Source organism: Oryzias latipes, chromosome 11 (genome assembly GCF_053564925.1).
Source record: "Oryzias latipes strain Hd-rR chromosome 11, Olatipes_Hd-rR_3.1".
In the NCBI taxonomy this organism is placed as follows: Eukaryota; Metazoa; Chordata; class Actinopteri; order Beloniformes; family Adrianichthyidae; genus Oryzias; species Oryzias latipes.
In genome coordinates, this window is record NC_136247.1 from 3,807,463 (window position 1) to 3,826,047 (window position 18,585).

General features: G+C 42.0%; 1 protein-coding gene across 1 annotated transcript; it reads right to left on the reverse strand.

Annotated features, from left to right (window-relative positions):
* Positions 1-6,995: 6,995 nt before the first annotated feature.
* Positions 6,996-14,451, reverse strand: zbtb8b (zinc finger and BTB domain containing 8B). The gene is made up of 5 exons (XM_004074408.4): positions 14,314-14,451; positions 13,578-13,770; positions 8,649-9,564; positions 8,384-8,562; positions 6,996-8,266 (listed from the first exon to the last, which is right to left on the reverse strand). The coding sequence occupies exons 2-5, from the start codon at positions 13,749-13,751 to the stop codon at positions 7,952-7,954; spliced, it is 1,584 nt and encodes a 527-aa protein (XP_004074456.1). The 5' UTR covers positions 13,752-13,770; positions 14,314-14,451; the 3' UTR covers positions 6,996-7,951.
* Between the last annotated feature and the right edge of the window lie 4,134 nt (positions 14,452-18,585).

The window sequence follows — 18,585 nt, forward strand, 5'->3', positions numbered from 1 at the left end:
ATGAGTGACCATCAATACTTTAAGAAATGAAGGTCACTCAGTCTGTCCCAAAAATTGAGAAAAACTTTGAAAGTGTCCCCAAGTGCAGTCACAAAAACCATCAAGCGCTACAAAGAAACTGGCTCACATGCGGACCGCCCCAGGAAAGGAAGACCAAGAGTCACCTCTGCTGTGGAGGATAAGTTCATCCGAGTCAGCAGCCTCAGAAATGGCAGGTTAACAGCAGCTCAGATTAGAGAGCAGGTCAATGGCACATAGAGTTCTAGCAGCAGACACATCTCTACAACAACTGTTCAAAGGAGACTGTGTCAATCAGGCCTTCATGCTAAAATATCTGCTAGGAAACCACTGCTAAAGAAAGGCAACAAGAGACTTGTTTGGGCTAAAGAACACAAGGAATGGACATTAGAACAGTGGAAATCTGGGCTTTGAGCATGCTGTTCCATCCGGTTTGCGTTTAGTTGGACCATCATTTATTTTTCAACAGGACAATGACCCCAAACACACCTCCAGGCTGTGTAAGGAAGAGAAGAAGGAGAGTGATGGGGGCTGCGCCAGATGACCTGGGGCCTCATTTATAAACGTTGCGTACGCACAAAAGAAGGCGTACGCCACTCTCTACGCAATAGTTGAGATTTATAAAAAGCAAACTTGACGGGAAAATGTGCGGTCCTCCACGCAAGCTCTGACCCAGGCGTACGCACAAAAACGGGTGAAATGAGAAACGGCGACGCCGTCGGCAGATGGAAGAAACACGTGAAAGTGAAAATGACAATCCTGCCTCTCAGAAATAACATGAAGACTTCACAAAGCAAGTCTTACAATTAACAGCCTACACGAACACCCGTTTGATCGATCAGCAGTGAAACAAACAAAACAATCAAACGAAAATTACAACAGAAATTCAAATGAACACTTATTTGGAAAAAGAAAAGTGAAATATGTTCTGCAATATTGGCATGTTGTGCAATTCATCCTCATAAATAATATAGTTAACAGAACGAAATAATGTACAAAACTGATATTCTCGTCAGTGTGTCCGTCTGGAGGAGCAGACAAAGGTGTGGGCGTGCGGACGGACGTACTAATTATCCACTGGGGAAAGTTGTTTTCATATTAAAACATTTCTTCATAAGCTATTGAATTATGGTATTCATGCATATGCCTTTAGTTTGTTTTATTTTTGATAAAACAATGTATGGCGTATGTCTCAACCATTCAGAAAGCAACAAGAAATTACATTTGCGCAGATCAATTTCCCATTTCCATGTGGATTATTACCGACATCCATCTGTAGCTTATAAAATGCCCCATCACAATGCGTAATGACGCACAATGGCTGATCTTACGCTCTTAGAAGATGTGGCAAATGGAAGAATTCGGAGTGAACGCATTTTTAGACAGCAAGAAGACGTGCTGGCAAATGAGGACGAGTGGCTTATGAGCCGGTTCTGACTTCCTCCAGCCGTCCTGTTGGACCTCTGCGGGCTTTTGGGCCCGGCGTTACAGAGGAGCACTCGGAGGAACCACGCGTGTCACCCGGTGCATCTGGCGCTCCGGTCCCCCCGGCGCATGCATCTGGCGCTCCGGTGTCCCCCCCCCCCCGATGGAGCGCTGTAGCCTCACAACCTCGAATGGTTGTGAGGCTACAGCATTTACGGCGTCCGCCACCGTTTGCCGCTCACGTGCCTTTTTGGCATTAGTAATGCCCACACTGTGCCCTCCAAACAACACTTTTCTCCTCTTTTCCACCTCGCCAACGATAACTTTTACTTCACATTGAGTGAAGTTACGTTTTTTTGATTTCCTCTCGGTGTTTGCCATGGTTCCGCAATCAATGAATATTCATTTGTGGGCGTTTCACGGACTATTTATGGGCAACTATGGGCGTGTCATGAAGCCGCAAAAAGCTGCGCTGCATTTAGAATCGGTTGTGATTTATTAAGGGAAAGATGCGTAGGATGTGCGTGCGCACGGTTTTATAAATCCGAATATTTCTTTGCGTACGCACGTCCTATGTTTCATCCGTACGCCACTTCTGACGCAAATCCTACGCAAAGTTTTATAAATGAGGCCCCTGGCCTCCACATTCACTGGACCTGAACCCAATCCAGATGGTTCAGGGTGAGTTGGACTACCTCTTAAAGCTCATCAAGAGAATGCCAAGAGTGTGCAAAGCAGTAATCAAAGCAAAAGGTGGCTACTATGAAGAACTTACAATATGACATGTTTTCAGTTGTTTCACATTTTTGTGTTATGTAAATAATTCCACATGTGTTAATTCACAGATTTGATGCCTACAGTATGACTCCACAATTTTCATAGTCATGAAAATAAAGAAAACTCTTTGAATGAGAAGGTGTGACGAAACTTTTGGTCTGTACTATTTTTATAAATAGCAGTGACTATCACATTTCTACGGAGCCCGTGTCCTGACATTAAAAAATTAAAATATATCTTGTTCCCACAGATTCATATCTTGTTCCAACAAGTTAATATCTTGTTCATACGAAATAATAACTCGTTCCCTCGAAATGATTAATTCGTGCGAACGCAATAATTATTCACGTCATAAATCATTCATAAACAACGATATGGTCTCTGTCCTGCCGCAAAAGCCGCTATCAGCGGTAACTTCCGTATCTTTGTGACCCACATTCGTTCAAGAAAAGAAAAAGAAAAACAAGAATTATCAATTTATTATTGTCTCAATGAATATAAGATAAATATTATAAGATTTATGATACCTAGGATTGCTGCTTTGCCATACGATTCACCGGATGTCGCTCCACTGCGGAGCTTTTTTGCTTGTCATGCCGCCATTCGGGCATCTGGCTGGCTGGTAGACAGACAGCCAGCTGATATTGTATTTTAGGGTCGAATAGGGATAATAATATTCAGGACTTGTCTTTTATTAACATTCTCTTTAGCAGTCACTTTACATTCGAAGGCTATTAGGCTACATGCTAACTAGCCGATCATTCATCTTGTTATTCACGTCATAGCTTTACAGCAGATACCTTCACATTTCTGTCTGTTTGTGTCTCATTACATTGCATTGAAGACACGGAGGATGTTTAGAATTAATCATCCCTGCGAATTAATCATTTCGAGGGAGCGAAATAGAATTTTGAGGGAAAGAGATATTATTCCGTGCGATGAAGATATTAATCTGTGAGAACGAGATATATTTTAATTGTTTAATGTCAGGACACAGGCTCCTTACATTTCATGCTCTTCTGTAAACCGTGCAATGGGGGCAGCATGGCATTTCCAAAGCGCGGCTGGCTCCGTGAGCGGCGCTCCAGAATCGCGTGCCACAGGAAAACACTGCTACCTTGGTGAACTCGGATCCATTGGAGGGGAACTGCGGAGGCGTGCTCGGTGTCCGCGGGCCTCAATAAATACTCCTGTGTACTGGAGTTGTTTTCTGTTGGGGACTTGATGTGCCGCGGCGCAAGTAGCGACATTCTGATGACAGACAGAATTTGCGCTAAGTGAATTTTAACACGCATGTGCAGTGACGTATGTATCAGGGGATGTTTGATTGGCCGTTCTGCATGTCAATCAAGTCCCGTACTTCTCGGTGAGGATTTTGATTTGCTGAAGGATTTTTTCGAAATATCTTTTCATTTTTTGGGGTATTTGTCTTTGCTGGCCTGTGATCTACCCTCATGTCCTTGAAGATCGACCGGTTGATCGCAATCGACCTAAAGAGCACCCCTGCTTTAAGTGGTCCTCGGGCACTGCATTGGTGACCCCTGCTCGTGGTTAACTAAAGAACTGCTTCATGTTGCTGTTATGAGAATGCCTTGATCCTTGGTCAGACTGGGAGGATCACTTTTCATGGTGTGAAATAATCCTAAAAGGAAAACACTTGTGTAAAAAGATGTTTTTAAAGGTAAAAAAGAAAAAAAATTGGAGCAAACTAAGAGGGATCTGTTCGTGGAAAATGAAGAACTCCACAACAAGATCAAACATTTGGAAGATGCAAAGGACAAACTCAATGCTGTGAAGGACCAGAATGAGACTGTAATGGAAGAAGTAAAATATCTGCATGCAGTGACCTCATCCCTGCAGAAACACGCTGCAGGTCTCCAGGAAGAGCTAGACGACCTGTAGGCTTTTACTCAATACAAAGATCTTCTGGACGAATACATGGACACCATGAAGGAAAAGTCCTGTCTGGAAGATCTTGTGGGGAAGCAGGAAAATGAGGTTGTTGGTCTGAGACAGACAGAGGAGTACATCCGAGAGCTGGATGAACTTGATTCCCTCAAAGAGCAAACAGATGCACTTAAAGAAGAAAAAAAGCAGCTGACCGGTCTTCTTCTACAAAAAGAGAGAGTGGAAGCTCAGTGTCTTTACAGTAAAACCAACACAGATCAACTCCAGCAAATGAAGAGGGGTCTGTCTGTGGAAAATAAGGAACTGCACAGCAAGATAAAAAATTTAGAGGATGTAAAGGACAAACTTAATGCTGTAAGTCAGCGATCCCCAACCTTTATTGCGCCACGGACCAGTTTGATGTCTGGCAAGATTCTCACTGACCGATATGTTATATGTGGCGGACACACACTGCAGCAACGCTGCAATAGAGGCAGAGACACATGATAAGACATACGCTGCATTTTTATTTTGACACGCTGAACATTGTACATCGCACAGGTGTCATCATCCCCTCCCCTTCCCACACTCATGGTGCCAAAAAGAAGTAAACACAACAGGAAAATTAACTGATGAAAGGACCCGTAGGCAAAAAGAAACACCCGTGCTCAACCCTATTTTGACCAAAGCAAGCAAAGGGGATCGATTCCCATAATTCCCTGTGATGCCAGCTCCGACACTAACCCCTGCAGCCTGCATTAACATACAAAAATAATGGAACTAATGAGCATCAAATAGAAGCTAAAGTGAAGCAATATTTAACACAAAAAGAGTTTCTTCTCCGCAGGCGATGGTTCAGTCCAATAAGCTGCCTGCTGAATACAAGGCCTCTGCTGACTGGCCTGCTTCCTTGCATCAGGTTCCAACTGCAGATGGCAGAAGCAGCAGCAAAGGTCCCCTCAACACCAGCAGCCCAAAACAGCAACATGAAATCAATGAAAATTAATTGAAATAAATCTTAGAATGTGTTAGTAAATTTTATATTTATATTTTATTTTTAAACCAAACATAAGTGTGTCTGGCCGCACACACTAACTGAGCTGCAGCGGACGCATGTGCTTCACTGCTTCCGTCCTTCCTTCATCATAAAAAAACTTTATTTTTAATCACTTCATTTCTCTAATTCTCGCCAACTGTCTGATTACATTGGGGCCAGTTTGTGACCACATCACTGATGAGGGGGTCTTTTTTACTGAAATCAAAAGCTATTTTGTAGCAGCTATTTTTGTTGCATCCGTTGAACTTGTGAGGGTTTTTTTTTTAGCTATTGGTGAGCATTTAGAACCTCATCAGAAACGTTTGAAACTATTTTTTATCTGCTTTGCTGCACACAGATGGAACTAATTATCTACTGAACATAACACAATGTTTCTTTTTGTTTGACACACTGCACCATCAGTATTTTTAATGCTCACACTTGCATCTTTGTTTGGTCCGATTCTTCTCCAGCTCCAAAAACCAAAGACACAACCAGTATGGACTACTAATAAATTAAGAAAATCCTTTATGTTTAGTGCTGATTATTTCTGGCATTTTGATGTGTTTGACAGGTTAAGTTTCTTGAAATGTTCAATTGAAATTCAGATTTATGTCTGATTTATGTCTTTAAATATGATTGGTTGAAAACCTATCATATTTATCATCTATCAGAAAATTACCTGCCAAAAAACAACAGAAAAGCAAAGAAAAGTAGTTGAGTGATTGAGTTGATTCCATGTCCTTTGGAAAACACGGTCAATCGAGTCGGAGTCGGAGACCTGAGGACTCGATGGTTGAAAACCGACGTGTGACGGTGAAACTAAAGCTGATAAAGTCAGAAAAATCATCTCTTGATGTGGGAAATACGCAAGTTCACAAGAACAAATCATAATCTGTAAAGATGGCTGAAGAAGGTCTTGGAAGAACCTTAAAACAACTGAAGTGAGAGAGAACCGTGGCAAAAAAATGCTTTCACTAAACAAACCAACTACTTCAGCAGAAAGCCCTGTCCGTCCTGGGGGAGGATCCCTCATACATGTGGACACCCCTTGGTTGCTTCGTTTTTTCTGGATTCCGTTTTTTTTAGAAGTTTTTCTTACAGAGGAGTGTCTAAGGGCAGGGATGCCCAGTTTAGTTTAGTCAGTTTAGTTAAAGTTTAGTATCATCCAATTGAATTCTATGCATTTATGATCCTTTTTGATTGTATGTTTACTTTACAATCACAGGTATGAAGCCCATTGAGACAACTGTTGTTGTGAATTTGGGCTTTAGAAATAAAATTGAAGTATAGGAGAAAATCACCTAAAAGAGTTCAAAAGAATCACAAAGGAGGGAAGAAATGTTAGTGAAGTGAATAATGATTACAGAGTTGATCTACTTGGAGAGTTGGAAACTAGTGGCAAAGACAGTGGAACTTGATGAGCAGCAAGAAGATTTAGAAAAACTGCAAACCGTCAAATGTTCACCAACCTAGAAGAGGGGCGACAAATTGTTGAAGAAGACAGCTATGTTGATGACGTCCAGCAACAACTTGGAGAGCCTGGATGAAAACATAAAGGGAGTGGAACAGATCCTGAAAGAGAGTTTATCCTCAAGACATGGATCTGATCTGGCCAAAGTGGGAGGCACAGTGAAACTTCAGCTGCTCTCCCTCCAGCAAATGAAACCAAAGTCCTCAAACTACCCAATCAAATGAAGATGGAGGAACATAAAGCTCTTGGAGTTGGTGACCTGGTGAAAGAGGATAAACTTTATGTAATGACTGCAATCAACTTCTCAAAAAGAAGATACAAAATAAGAGTTGAACAAGATTTTCTGGAAGTAAGAAGGAAAACTCTAAACCCCTTAACTAGAATGGAGTTACTGAGCCATCAAAAGCCTCTTTATTTTCTGAGAGAGATGAAAACAGGTTTCCACAGATGTGGATCACCAAAAGCAGTGAGCCGACACTTTTTAAGAGTGACTTAGCCACTAGATGGCCCCCCAGGACACTTTCAAAGATTAGACATAACTGGATTTCAGGATGAACTGATGACTCTCAGGAACAGACTTTTATTCATGTGGCTGCATTTTACCCAACAGCATTTATTCTAACATGATTCACAGACGTGTCTGTACACAGAGCCTTTTAAATTCCACGTTTTTATAACGTGTTCTTGTATCATGGTGGACATCTATAAAGAAAATTAAGATTTAAACTGAATTTCTGTGTATTTTTTATTCAAATCAGGATAAATCAGGAGCAGATGAAAAAATGCTGTTGAAAATCTCTCAGTTGTGACGTAGAAACTGTGATGGGTGCCCCAAAGTCTTCCTGCTCTGCTCCATTCTGATGATCCACTGTCAGACAAACGGATCCATGAACGTCTTTGTTTTCCTGGTCTGAGCTGGAATCTGGATCAGAACTGGACGGCTGGATAGACCTGATATTGATCACCATTTATGTTGCACCGCTAATGTTTGGTTGTGAGGGGCTGTAAGCTAGTGGGAGAGTGTAAACAAAGGGATGATGGGATATAGTGGAGGCTTCCATCCAACCCTCCCTCCCACAACTCAAGAGGTGAATTTCTAATGAACTCCTGCTGCTCTGTAGAAACTATGTCCTAGAAAAGGACAGGTGTTTCGATTTTAGCTAAAAACAGCAGAATCCTACTTAAAAGAATCACTGGGAACGCTTCTACAATAGATCACAAGATGGTCGGAGTGGGACTTGAACAACGAAGGGAATAGATGTCTGTGAGTCAGTGTCTGACATCATTCCTAATCAGGGACGAGCGTGGAAAAGGCTTCTTCACAGACCATTACGTCACAGGGTATGGCCCACATCTGAGCACACTGCCAACTGTCGATCCAGCATCTGCTTCTCCACCAGGTCCTCCACCCTGCCAACCTCCACCTCATCTACATCGTCCATAAAACTGGACCAATCTGTGCCGCTGTCTGCACGCTCCATGTTCTCCTGCTGGCTGGAGGGGTGAACTGGAGCAGAGTCCTCGTGAGTTGTGGTCACACAGTTGCAGCTTTCGCAGATCCCAAAGCGCCTGAGGCCCGGTGAAACTCCGGATCCGGTGAAGGTCCGCCTGCAGCTCTTACACGTCACTGGCCAGTAATGTCTGTGGACCTGCAGGGGCCAAAACACGAGAGGACAGCCTGTTTAAGAATGCACACGTTAAGGTGAAAACAGCTCTAGAATGAGAAAACCAAAAGCAGGGGTCCAAACCCGACCCTGCCAGCGTACAGTCAGGGCGTGGGTGCGAAGGTGCTCCTGGCGGGTGAACCTCTTGCCACACATGGGGCAGGGGAACGGCCTCTCCCCTGTGTGGCAGCGTATGTGTCTCTTCATGATCCCTTTCTGCTTGGCGGTGTACGGGCAGAACGGGCACTTGTGTAGTTTCACCGGCACTACTAACCCATCACCTGCAGGGGGAGCCAGACAATAATTAGACCACTGAACCATCTCCCCTCCGACTCTGTGATGTATGTAAATGCATCGCAGTCATCACCTGTGTCTTCTCCAAGCCAGTCTGTCTGTATCTCCATGATGGATGAACCCACAAACCCCAGCGTTTCCTCCATTCGGCTTCCTGCGGCGCCGCTCCCGAGCGCCTGAGTGAAGCGCTGCGTCGCTCTGTCCCCCAGAGCAGCGGGACCCTCAGCTCTGCTCAGCATTTCCATCAGCTGCCTGGCGTTAAAGGAAGAGCTGTACCCCGCAAGAGATCGTTCGTTAGAGTGGGAGGGGCTTGAAGGCAGCAACCTGCCATGATGGGTATTGTGGGGGGAAGGTCCTTGATACGGTGTGAGGAGTTTGTTGTCGGGAGACTCCATAAGCCCCTCGTCGGGGTCGTATTCAATTTTTGGGTTCACCAACTCAGGAGTCAAAGCGGAGGATGAGGAGGATGAAAGGTTCTGTTGATCCAAGTGTCTCTTCTGTCCCTCAATCCCAGAAGCAAACCCCTCCCTTGAAGAGTAGGCACTATCCGCATCTCTGCTGGACCCTGGAGGGGAGGTGACTGTTACGGTTAAGGGGGTCCTTGTGGAGGTCATGGACTCTGAAGCCAAGCCTGATCCTCTGTCTCCCTCTGCAGTCTGGGACAGGGACTCTGCATCCCCTGCATCGCTGGGGACGGTCACAGCAGGGGTGCCGCTGTCGGCCGGGCCCATGGCTCCCTCCTGCACCCGCGTATCCTTTGCTGTAGTCATCTCTTTCTCCTTACTGCAGATCTCCAACGATGAGTGGATGTAATCTTTACATAGGTTGACAAGATCCGTCATCTGCAGGTAGCTGGCAGCAGACATCACCTCAATGACGTTACTCCTGTTCAGGGCCAGCCGTCCAGAATACAGGAAGTCCAGGATGATGGAGAAGGCGTCGGCCGTGACGATGTCCAGTGATGCTGTGCTGTAGCGCTGTCCGCTGTCCTGAAATTAAACAAGTGTAAAGTTTTACATAAACCAGCAGCACTCAAACTTTGTCCTGTTGCTCAGAAGAACCTGTGGAGGAGCAAATGAGGTCTGAGGAACATTTTAGACCTGCCGGTTAAATGACACTAACACATGCTGTGTTGATTTAAAAAGATGTTCCTGAATAAAGCAGATCAAATGGATCAGGACTCAACATTAATGAAGCATAACCATCACATTTCCAGTACTATAATTAACATAAACAAATAAGTATTATGTTTAATGAACCTGCCTGATATGAACTGATATCTTATTTTGTGAACTGTCATTTTAGTGTTGTTTATTGTGAGTGGTTGTGTGTTTTGCTACCAGACACCTGAATTTGTCCTTTGGGAGATTAATGAAGTTTATATCTATCTATCTATCTATGAATGGATAATGGCTTGTTGGCTTTAAGAAACCAGATAACTGAAGAAGTTCCCACGTTTGTCATTATTCAGGTTTCCAACTTCAAAGATCCCATTATTTATATCTTTTGCAAAAACATAAGAAAAAAACATTAATTTAAAAAAAAAAACGAAACCAAAACTCAATATGTTAATGATTTGTTGTTCTTAACTAACCTGAAACCACTTTTTTGCTTTTACGTCACTGACTTTAACATGATACGACCAATTTACTGCGTTCTAATTATTCATTTCCATTACAAGCTGCGTGCACGAAACGGCCGCCCACCTGAGGATTTTGTGTTGGGGGGGTTTATTACTGTTCTCCTTCACTCTGTAACACCAAACATGCGCTGTTAGATTTCCACGAATATCACTACATGTTTTGTCTGGGAACTATTTTGTGCGGCGCAAAGTTACGTGTCTGTAAGAACAAAGGCGGAGCCTCCTGCCCCGTGTTCTTCATGGGTGTCAGGCTTCACGGCTACCAGAAAGGCGACAAAGTGTCTGCAGTCTGTTTATTACTGGGTAATGTATAATATTCTGAGAAAATGTCTGTACCAGAGAGCAGCTAGAGAGCGGTCCGCTGCAGAAGAATCAACACGCACCACCAACACACGTGTGTGCTCCTTCCTCCTACACACACAGCACGCTAACACACACATATAGTCATTCTACAACACCTATATAGTTAGTTCTTTAGTTAGATAGGTAGTAGTTGGTTGTTACTGTTATTTGTTAATAGAGAATGCTGCGTTGTAATTGTATTCATTTGCGGCGCAGCCGCCGGGGGATTTTGTTTTTGGCGGGGGTGGGGTGGGGTGGGGGGGTGACCGTGACACCGCGGCCCCTGGCCCCCTGTTCGTTCATCACCACAGTGATCTAAAATCCCACACCGTCACAGCTCTACCAAGTTACTAAGTTACTAAGTTCCTGACCTCGCCAGAGTCCAGAGATCTGAACTCGCCGCGCTGTTCAAATCACGCTGCTGAGCAGCAATGAGCAACTTGGATGTAAATATGTGGGAATTACATCAGCCTTTATTTTGTGTGGACACCGCTGTAAACACATATTCATTTGATGATTTAGAGTTTCTCAGATCTGCGTAGGAGCACTTCCGCCTTTGGCGATCCGGCTGCCGGTCTGACATTAAAGCTAGTCCCGGGCAAAGTTTTGACGAAACGTGGTGCGTCTGAAGAAGGACCGCATAAGGTGGAAATGCTGCTACGTAGTCCTAAGGAGCTGTGTACAATCATCAGGAGTTCACAACCATCACAAAGGCCTCTCCTCTGCTGCTAACACAAAGCTCCACTGCTCCTAGCATGTGTCCCTTAGCAGCCGGACACACGGAGAAAGCACTGACGTCATCGCCCCGCCTCCCATCTGGAAATCCTAAGTGGAATTGAATTAAGTGACAATTTTTGCAGGGTGGATGTTAAAACAAAAATGTAATCCTCTCTTTGCATTTTCATTTTAATTATGACACAGAATAAGCGTTTTTAAGTAGAAATGAAAAAGCATTTTGAAGTATTGATTTTTCATTTTATTTTTGAGTCATTTGATGCAGCTACATTTTGAAAATAAAAATCATTTCTGTTAATCCATTTTAATTGTCAAATCAGACATTCCTAAATGAATTTTGCTACACATTTACCAGAGAACTTTTTGAAAAGGAAATGTCAAATACCATTTTCTTTATCGTTTTAATTAAGTGACAGAATAAGCAGTGCTGAAGCAGAAGATGAAAAAGCATTTTGGCGGATTGCTTTTTGATTTTAATTTTGAGTCAAATAACGTAGTTACATTTTGAAAATGAAAAAGCATTTCTGGTTTTGACTTTTATTTTGAATTATGCTACACAATCACTTCCATACACTAGTTGTGACCCAGTATAACAATCATTTATGTGTTTAGAAATACTCATTCCGTTTAGCGTTTAAATTTCATGATACGGAGGTTGATGCCTCAAAGAGAAAAGAAACATTTGCTTCCAGTGCTAATCAGAACATAATACAGTGTTCTTATTGTTAAAAATACTAGTTGTGATCCAGCACCACCAGCAGGCCACACCCACTATCAGCTCAATAGTGAGCACCTGTGAGACTCAGCCAGGAACTTCCTTAACTCAGCCAGTTGCATTCCCTTCCCCTCCAACCTCTACCAGGAGAAGATGCAGTCCCAGCCAAATGCAACCACAGATCAGTCCATGTCCAGCTGAGTGGATGCATCATAGACGTATGTTTTATTATTATCTTCAACCAACAATGGTTTATGTATCATTGTATTCATTTGTTTCTGCATTTAATTACAGGCAAAATCATCAACAACTCATCAGCTCAATCCAAATAAATAAGATGCCTGTGGAGATTTGAGAGTTCAGTGTTTGAATGTGCACCCCACCTAAGATGTTCGATGACCCACACCAACTAAACAGTTTTCGTTACTTATCGTTTCAATAAATCCTGAAATGTTCATCTGGTGTTGTTGTCCGCATTTTGTGACCAAATTTCACCACAAAATGAACAGATTAGCCATCACCAATCTGTCTGTGATGGAAGAACCGTCCGGCCTACTAAAGGCAGATATACGATATGCACATCCATAAAATGTTGCAAAAAATGTTGTTCGTGTTCACGGGAGAAACGCAGACACACTGCCAAGGCCGACTTGGCGTTACGTAAGGGTTAATGGCCGACGAAGTGTGCGGTTATTACTTTTTAACGCACGCCGTGGAAGCCTGGACCGTCCTATGTGAAGAATAGTATAGTCCGCGTTGCGCAGCACCACCGCTGCAGTCAAGATTCGAGGATATGTATATGCTGATCGTCCCGATGGGTTGAATAAAGCATCAGTTCAGAGAGAAAGTTCACCTCTTACCGCTTGTTTTTGTCCAAATGATGAAGCAAAAGGTTTAACATTTAAGCTAGCTGACCGGAACTTCTTTTTTCACTGTGCGGTTATCAGGTTTTAGTGCATACACAGCAGCCAATCAGAATCGAGTATTCAACCGGACCATGGTATAAAAAGGCGGTAACCACGCCGAGCACAAGGCACAGACAGACTCAGAGATTGGGTCTTCCTACTTCAGAGAAAGAAAAGAGCTCATATGTCATAAAGATTTGATCTTTAGTGTGCCAAAGCTAATACATGATATATATGAATATAGCTTATTATGAAAGGCTTAATAATAATAATAGATTGGATTTTTCTGCGCTTTTCCAGACACTTTAAGTTCTTACAATGTGTCCAGTATTCATTTAGTCCTTGTTCATACTTTGTGATGGTAGCTACTGATGTAGCCACAGATGCCCTGGGGCAGACTGAAAGGGGTGTGGCTGCCAGTTCACGCTGACCATTACCTGGACATTCAAATGCATTCACACACCAGTGGAGCCACACTGGAGAAAGGGAGATGACTGGGGGGAGCGGAGATTGAACCGCCGACCCTTCGATCAGTGGCCAACCTGCTCAACCGCCTGATCCTCTGCCGCAAAGCATGATATAGGTCCTTTACTATGATGTGTTTTTATATTTAGACAGGAGAGCAGGAATAACTTCACCATATGTGCTAAACAGAGACCTCACCTGAAGATAGTGAACCAGAAGAGCTCGGAAATAACCACTTCCAGCAAACAAGACATTCCGGTGAGCTTTGAAGACTTGACCCTCCACTAGAATGCTGCAGTCACAGAAGAAGCCCCGCTTCCTCTGCTCGTTCAGCTCAAAGAGCAGTTTGGGTAGATAGCAAGGAACCTCCATCCTCCACCCTCACTGGACTCTGGCACAAAGACAACAACATTAAGAAAACAATTCAACAGAAATCTTTAGAAAATACATGAATGATTTATGACATCCTGTTAAAGTATTATTTCTTTAGCTTATCTCCTAACTTTTTCGCAACTGGGCATCTAAAAATATGAGGGGATTTGTTTTGTATCGTAAATACGACTGAAAGCACACAAATCGTTTTCAAAATGCTCAGTTTTTCAGCTTGGTTGACATTCAGTGTAAAAACTAAAAAACAAATCTTCGTAAAATAGGAATGAATAAAATTCATAACAGATAAAAGTCTCTAAAACGTGTTAGGTTTCGTAGCAGATCGTGACAACCGAAGCTAAGAAGTCAAGGTAAACAAACAAACTGGCACTGCGAGGGAGGGGATTTTAGCTACATTTTGCTAAGCTAACTCTGACGGCTGCTGGGAGGACTGAGCAGCAAACTGTCAAATGTGTTGAATCGAAACAAAAGATTAACGATGAAGAAAACTCAGAAAATGAACACCAGAATTATATGAATCATGCCACATGTAACTTGGATTTACCTGCGTAATCCTTTCCTGTGAAGCAAATTGTTAGCTGAGATCATTGTTTCACGCCAGCAGCCAAACACATCCGCTTTCGACAGGAAGTGACGTTTACAGATCCATCCAATCAGTGCCGCCGGAAGAAATTTTGTAAGATTTTTTTCTTCTTCTCTTTTTTCTTCATTAGTGGATGTACCTTTTAGATCTAAAATTTATTAGATAAAATAAAATAAAAATCATTGTTTTAAAATGAACAAATGTTTCGAGTTTAGTAGTGCAAAAAGTAGAAAAAGGAAGTGAAATTATACCAACAAATCACTCACTGAAAAAACATTAAAGATCACCACAAAAGCAAAACCAATCATTAAAAAACATCAATAAATTATCAAAAAGACAACATTATATTTAAGAAATTTAAACAAAATTCTATAAATCAAAAACCCAAGTAAAAAAAAGTTAAACAAAATCAAAATGAAATGTTTTGGGGGAAGAAAATAATTTTCAGAAATCAAATTGAAATGTTAAAAAAGGAAACATAATAAAGGTAGGTACTATGGGACATCCCTGATTGGATGATGGTGTTTAAATTTTTGACGTTTGAGTTTTTTTTAATGCCTCTTCATTTACCAATAAAAGTTTTATGATTAGTATGGAGCAGAGCTAGTATCCTTTACGTCAAAATAACTTGCAGAAATGTCATCAGCTGGGATTATCTTGCTGTTGAAAGACAGAAAATAAGACTGCTTTTCTGATGCAAGGCTCTTTTTACTTACATAAGATTCAGTTTTTGCAGTGCACTAAGCTGGAATGCTGCCATGCATTTGAGTTATTTGTCCCTTCAGAGGGAAAAGATATTTTACTGTTGCAGCCCTTAAACTGCAAATCTGTCCTTGCACATTAAACATTTTCTCTTTCAAGTTTATCTGGTTTTTTTTTTACCTTGCACAGCACAAATATACTTTGCCATGGCTAAAGTCAAATTCTTCTTCGTCGATACATTTTGCAACTCATCCAAGTGGTTGTATCAGTCTAAGTGGTACTGGATTCAAGCCCCACATAAACCGCCCAGGTTGGTTTTTACATTCCTGAAGCTGGATGGTTTCATTAAAAAACAAAGGAAGAGAACCAGAGAGAGGTGAAAGGCCCTCCTCTTGTGATCCTTCCTGAAACATCATAGAATCCTTTGTTGTGGTTGGTTTTGGTTTTCTTGGGAACTTTATTTGTCGATAGTAAAACAGTTAGGTTTAACCCACTGAAAGCTACCAGAAGAACTTGGACTCCAAAACAAGCTATAATTACTTCCAACATCTTAATGAATGCATAGTGTGGGGGGAGCAGACAAAGATCTTTGGTTCAAACGAATCAGAGTTGACTTTTTTAGAACACTTGTGGTTTAAAGTACAACTATTTAAATGGTTTTAAAACGTTAGTAAGCATCCTATGAGGAATGTTTCCAAAACCCGGTTGAATCTATGCCACCAAGGATTAAGGCAGTTTTGAAGGTAAAAGGGGGTCCAAACCATTACTAGCAGCAAAATGTAATTATTTGATTTAAGCTTTTTAAACAAGCTTGAATATCATCTGAGAAGGAGGTTTGCAAATGTGACTTTTACTAAAAAAAAAAAAAAAAGGGTGAAAAGTACGGAGCCCGTGTCCTGACATTAAGATATAAAAATATATCTTGTTCCCACAGATTATTATCTCGTCCGCACGAAATACTATTCCGTTCCCACAAGTTACTATTACGTTCCCACAAGATACTATTCGGTTCCCTCGAAATGATTAACTTGTGCGAACGCAATAATTATGTTGTTCGAACGCAATAATTATTCACGTCATAAGTCATACACGCGGATATGCTCTCTGTACGCCGGCAAAAGCCGCTTTCAGCGGTAACTTCTGTGTCTCTGTGACCCATATTCGTTCAAAAAAGGAACATGAAAAACAAAAATTATCACTTTATTACCGTCTCAATGAATATAAGAAAAATATCAAAAGATTTATGATAACTAGGCTGCTTTGTCATACGATAGCTCCTGCTAGGCTACTACTACTAGCGCCGCCGCAGAGCTCGTTGATGTATCCCGGCATTTGGGCAACTGGCTGGTCGGTTGACAGACAGCTGATATTGTAGTTTAGGGTCGAATAGGAATAATAATATTCAGGACTTGTCTTTTATTAACTTTAGCAGTCAGTCGCTTTACATTCGAAGGCTATTAGGCTACATGCTAACTGACTAGCCGATAATATCCTGTTATTAATTTACGTCATAGATTTACAGCAGATACCTTCACATTTCTGTCTGTGTGTGTCTCATTACATTGCATTGAAGACACGGAGGATGTTTAGAGAACAGATTTATTTATTTTAAAAAGCATAAAAGCATCCGTGCATGCGTGGGTTCTCTCCGGGGTCTCCGGCTTCCTCCCACCATCCAAAAACATGCTTCATAGGTTAATTGGCAACTCTAAATTGACCATAGGTGTGAGTGCGGGAGTGAATGGGTGTGTGAGTGAGGACATTCTACCCTGCAACAAACTGGCGACTTGTTCAGGGTGCCCCCCCTGCCTTCGCCCACAAGTGGCCGGGATAGGCTCCGGCAGCCCCGTGACCCCGAAAGGGATAAAACGGTTAAGAAAATGAATGAATGAATAAAAGCATCCATCGTATTATTACCGTTCATTCACATGATGATGATGATCTGGTACGCCCTCAGTCATCTTGCTGCAAAAGCCGCTTCCTGCTGCTACGTCCGTGTCTCTGAGAGCATTCAATATGGGTAAAAATAAAAGCAAGAATGGTCAATCTGTTATTTTCTCGATGAAAATCTGAAAAATATCATATTAAACTGGCTGCTTCGCCTATTGCACTTACCTTTAGCTCGCAGCATAACAACAATAACACTACGTCACGTTTCCCAGCGTGCTTTGCTGCCAATCATTGCATTAACTTGCTGTTTCACTTTGGTCACAGGGACACGGTGATTGGCCAATGATTGTCTGCAAAGCATGCTGGAAAACGTGACATAGTGCTATTGTCGTTATGCTGTCAGTTAGCATGTAGCCTAATAGCCTTCGAATGTAAAGCGACTGACTGCTAAAGTTAATAAAAGACAAGTCCTGAATATTATTATTCCTATTCGACCCTAAACTACAATATCAGTTGTCTGTCAACCGACCAGCCAGTTGCCCAAATGCCGGGATACATCAAAGAGCTCTGCGGCGGCGCTAGTAGTAGCCTAGCAGGAGCTATCGTATGACAAAGCAGCCTAGTTATCATAAATCTTTTGATATTTTTCTTATATTCATTGAGACAATAATAAAGTGATCATTGTTTTCTTTCATGTTCCTTTTTTGAACGAATATGGGTCACAGAGACACGGAAGTTACCGCTGAAAGCAGCTTTTGCCGGCGTACAGAGAGCATATCTGCGTGAATGACTTATGACGTGAATAATTATTGCGTTTGAACGGATTAATTATTGCGTTCGAACGACATAATTATTGCGTTCGCACGAGTTAATCATTTCGAGGGAACGGAATAGTATTTTGAGGGAACGCAATAGTATCTTGTGGGAACGGAATAGTATTTCGTGCGAACGAGATATTAATCTGAGGGAACAAGATATATTTTTATATCTTAATGTCAGGACACGGGCTCCGTAGAAAAGACAAATCTTTTTGATGAATATTAGTCCAGGGATGACTTCAGCTTTTAGGCTATCCTGTTAATGACCCACTCCAAAGAAAATCGTGTTATGATGTTTATCATGTTCTTGTTGCATTTTCATGATGGAGGAAATATTTATAAATTAAAAATATATTAAAACTGCATTTCTGAATGTTTCTTCTTTTCAATTCATGGTGAATCAGGAGCAGACGTAAAAATGCAGTTTCAAAACCCTTATAGTTTTAAGGTACAAACTACAATCAGTGGGTCACAGTCTCTCTGCTCTGCTCCATTCTGATCATCCACCTGCAGACTAATAGATCCATGAACGTCTTTGTTTTCCTTGTCTGAGCCGGAATCTGGATCTAAACTTTACGGCTGCATAGCTCCAATATTGCTCACCGTTTTCATTGCACAGCTGATGTTAGATTGGGGGTGTGAGGGACAGTAAGTTAGCAGGAGAGGGTGTTAACAAATGGATGAAGGGAAATCAGTGCAGGCTTACTCCTCAACAATATTTCTGCCCACAACTCAGAGGTGAATTTCTAATGAAATAAAAAACAACACAGGTTTTTGTATTTTGGCTAAAAACTGCATGATCATATTTAAAAGACCACTTGGA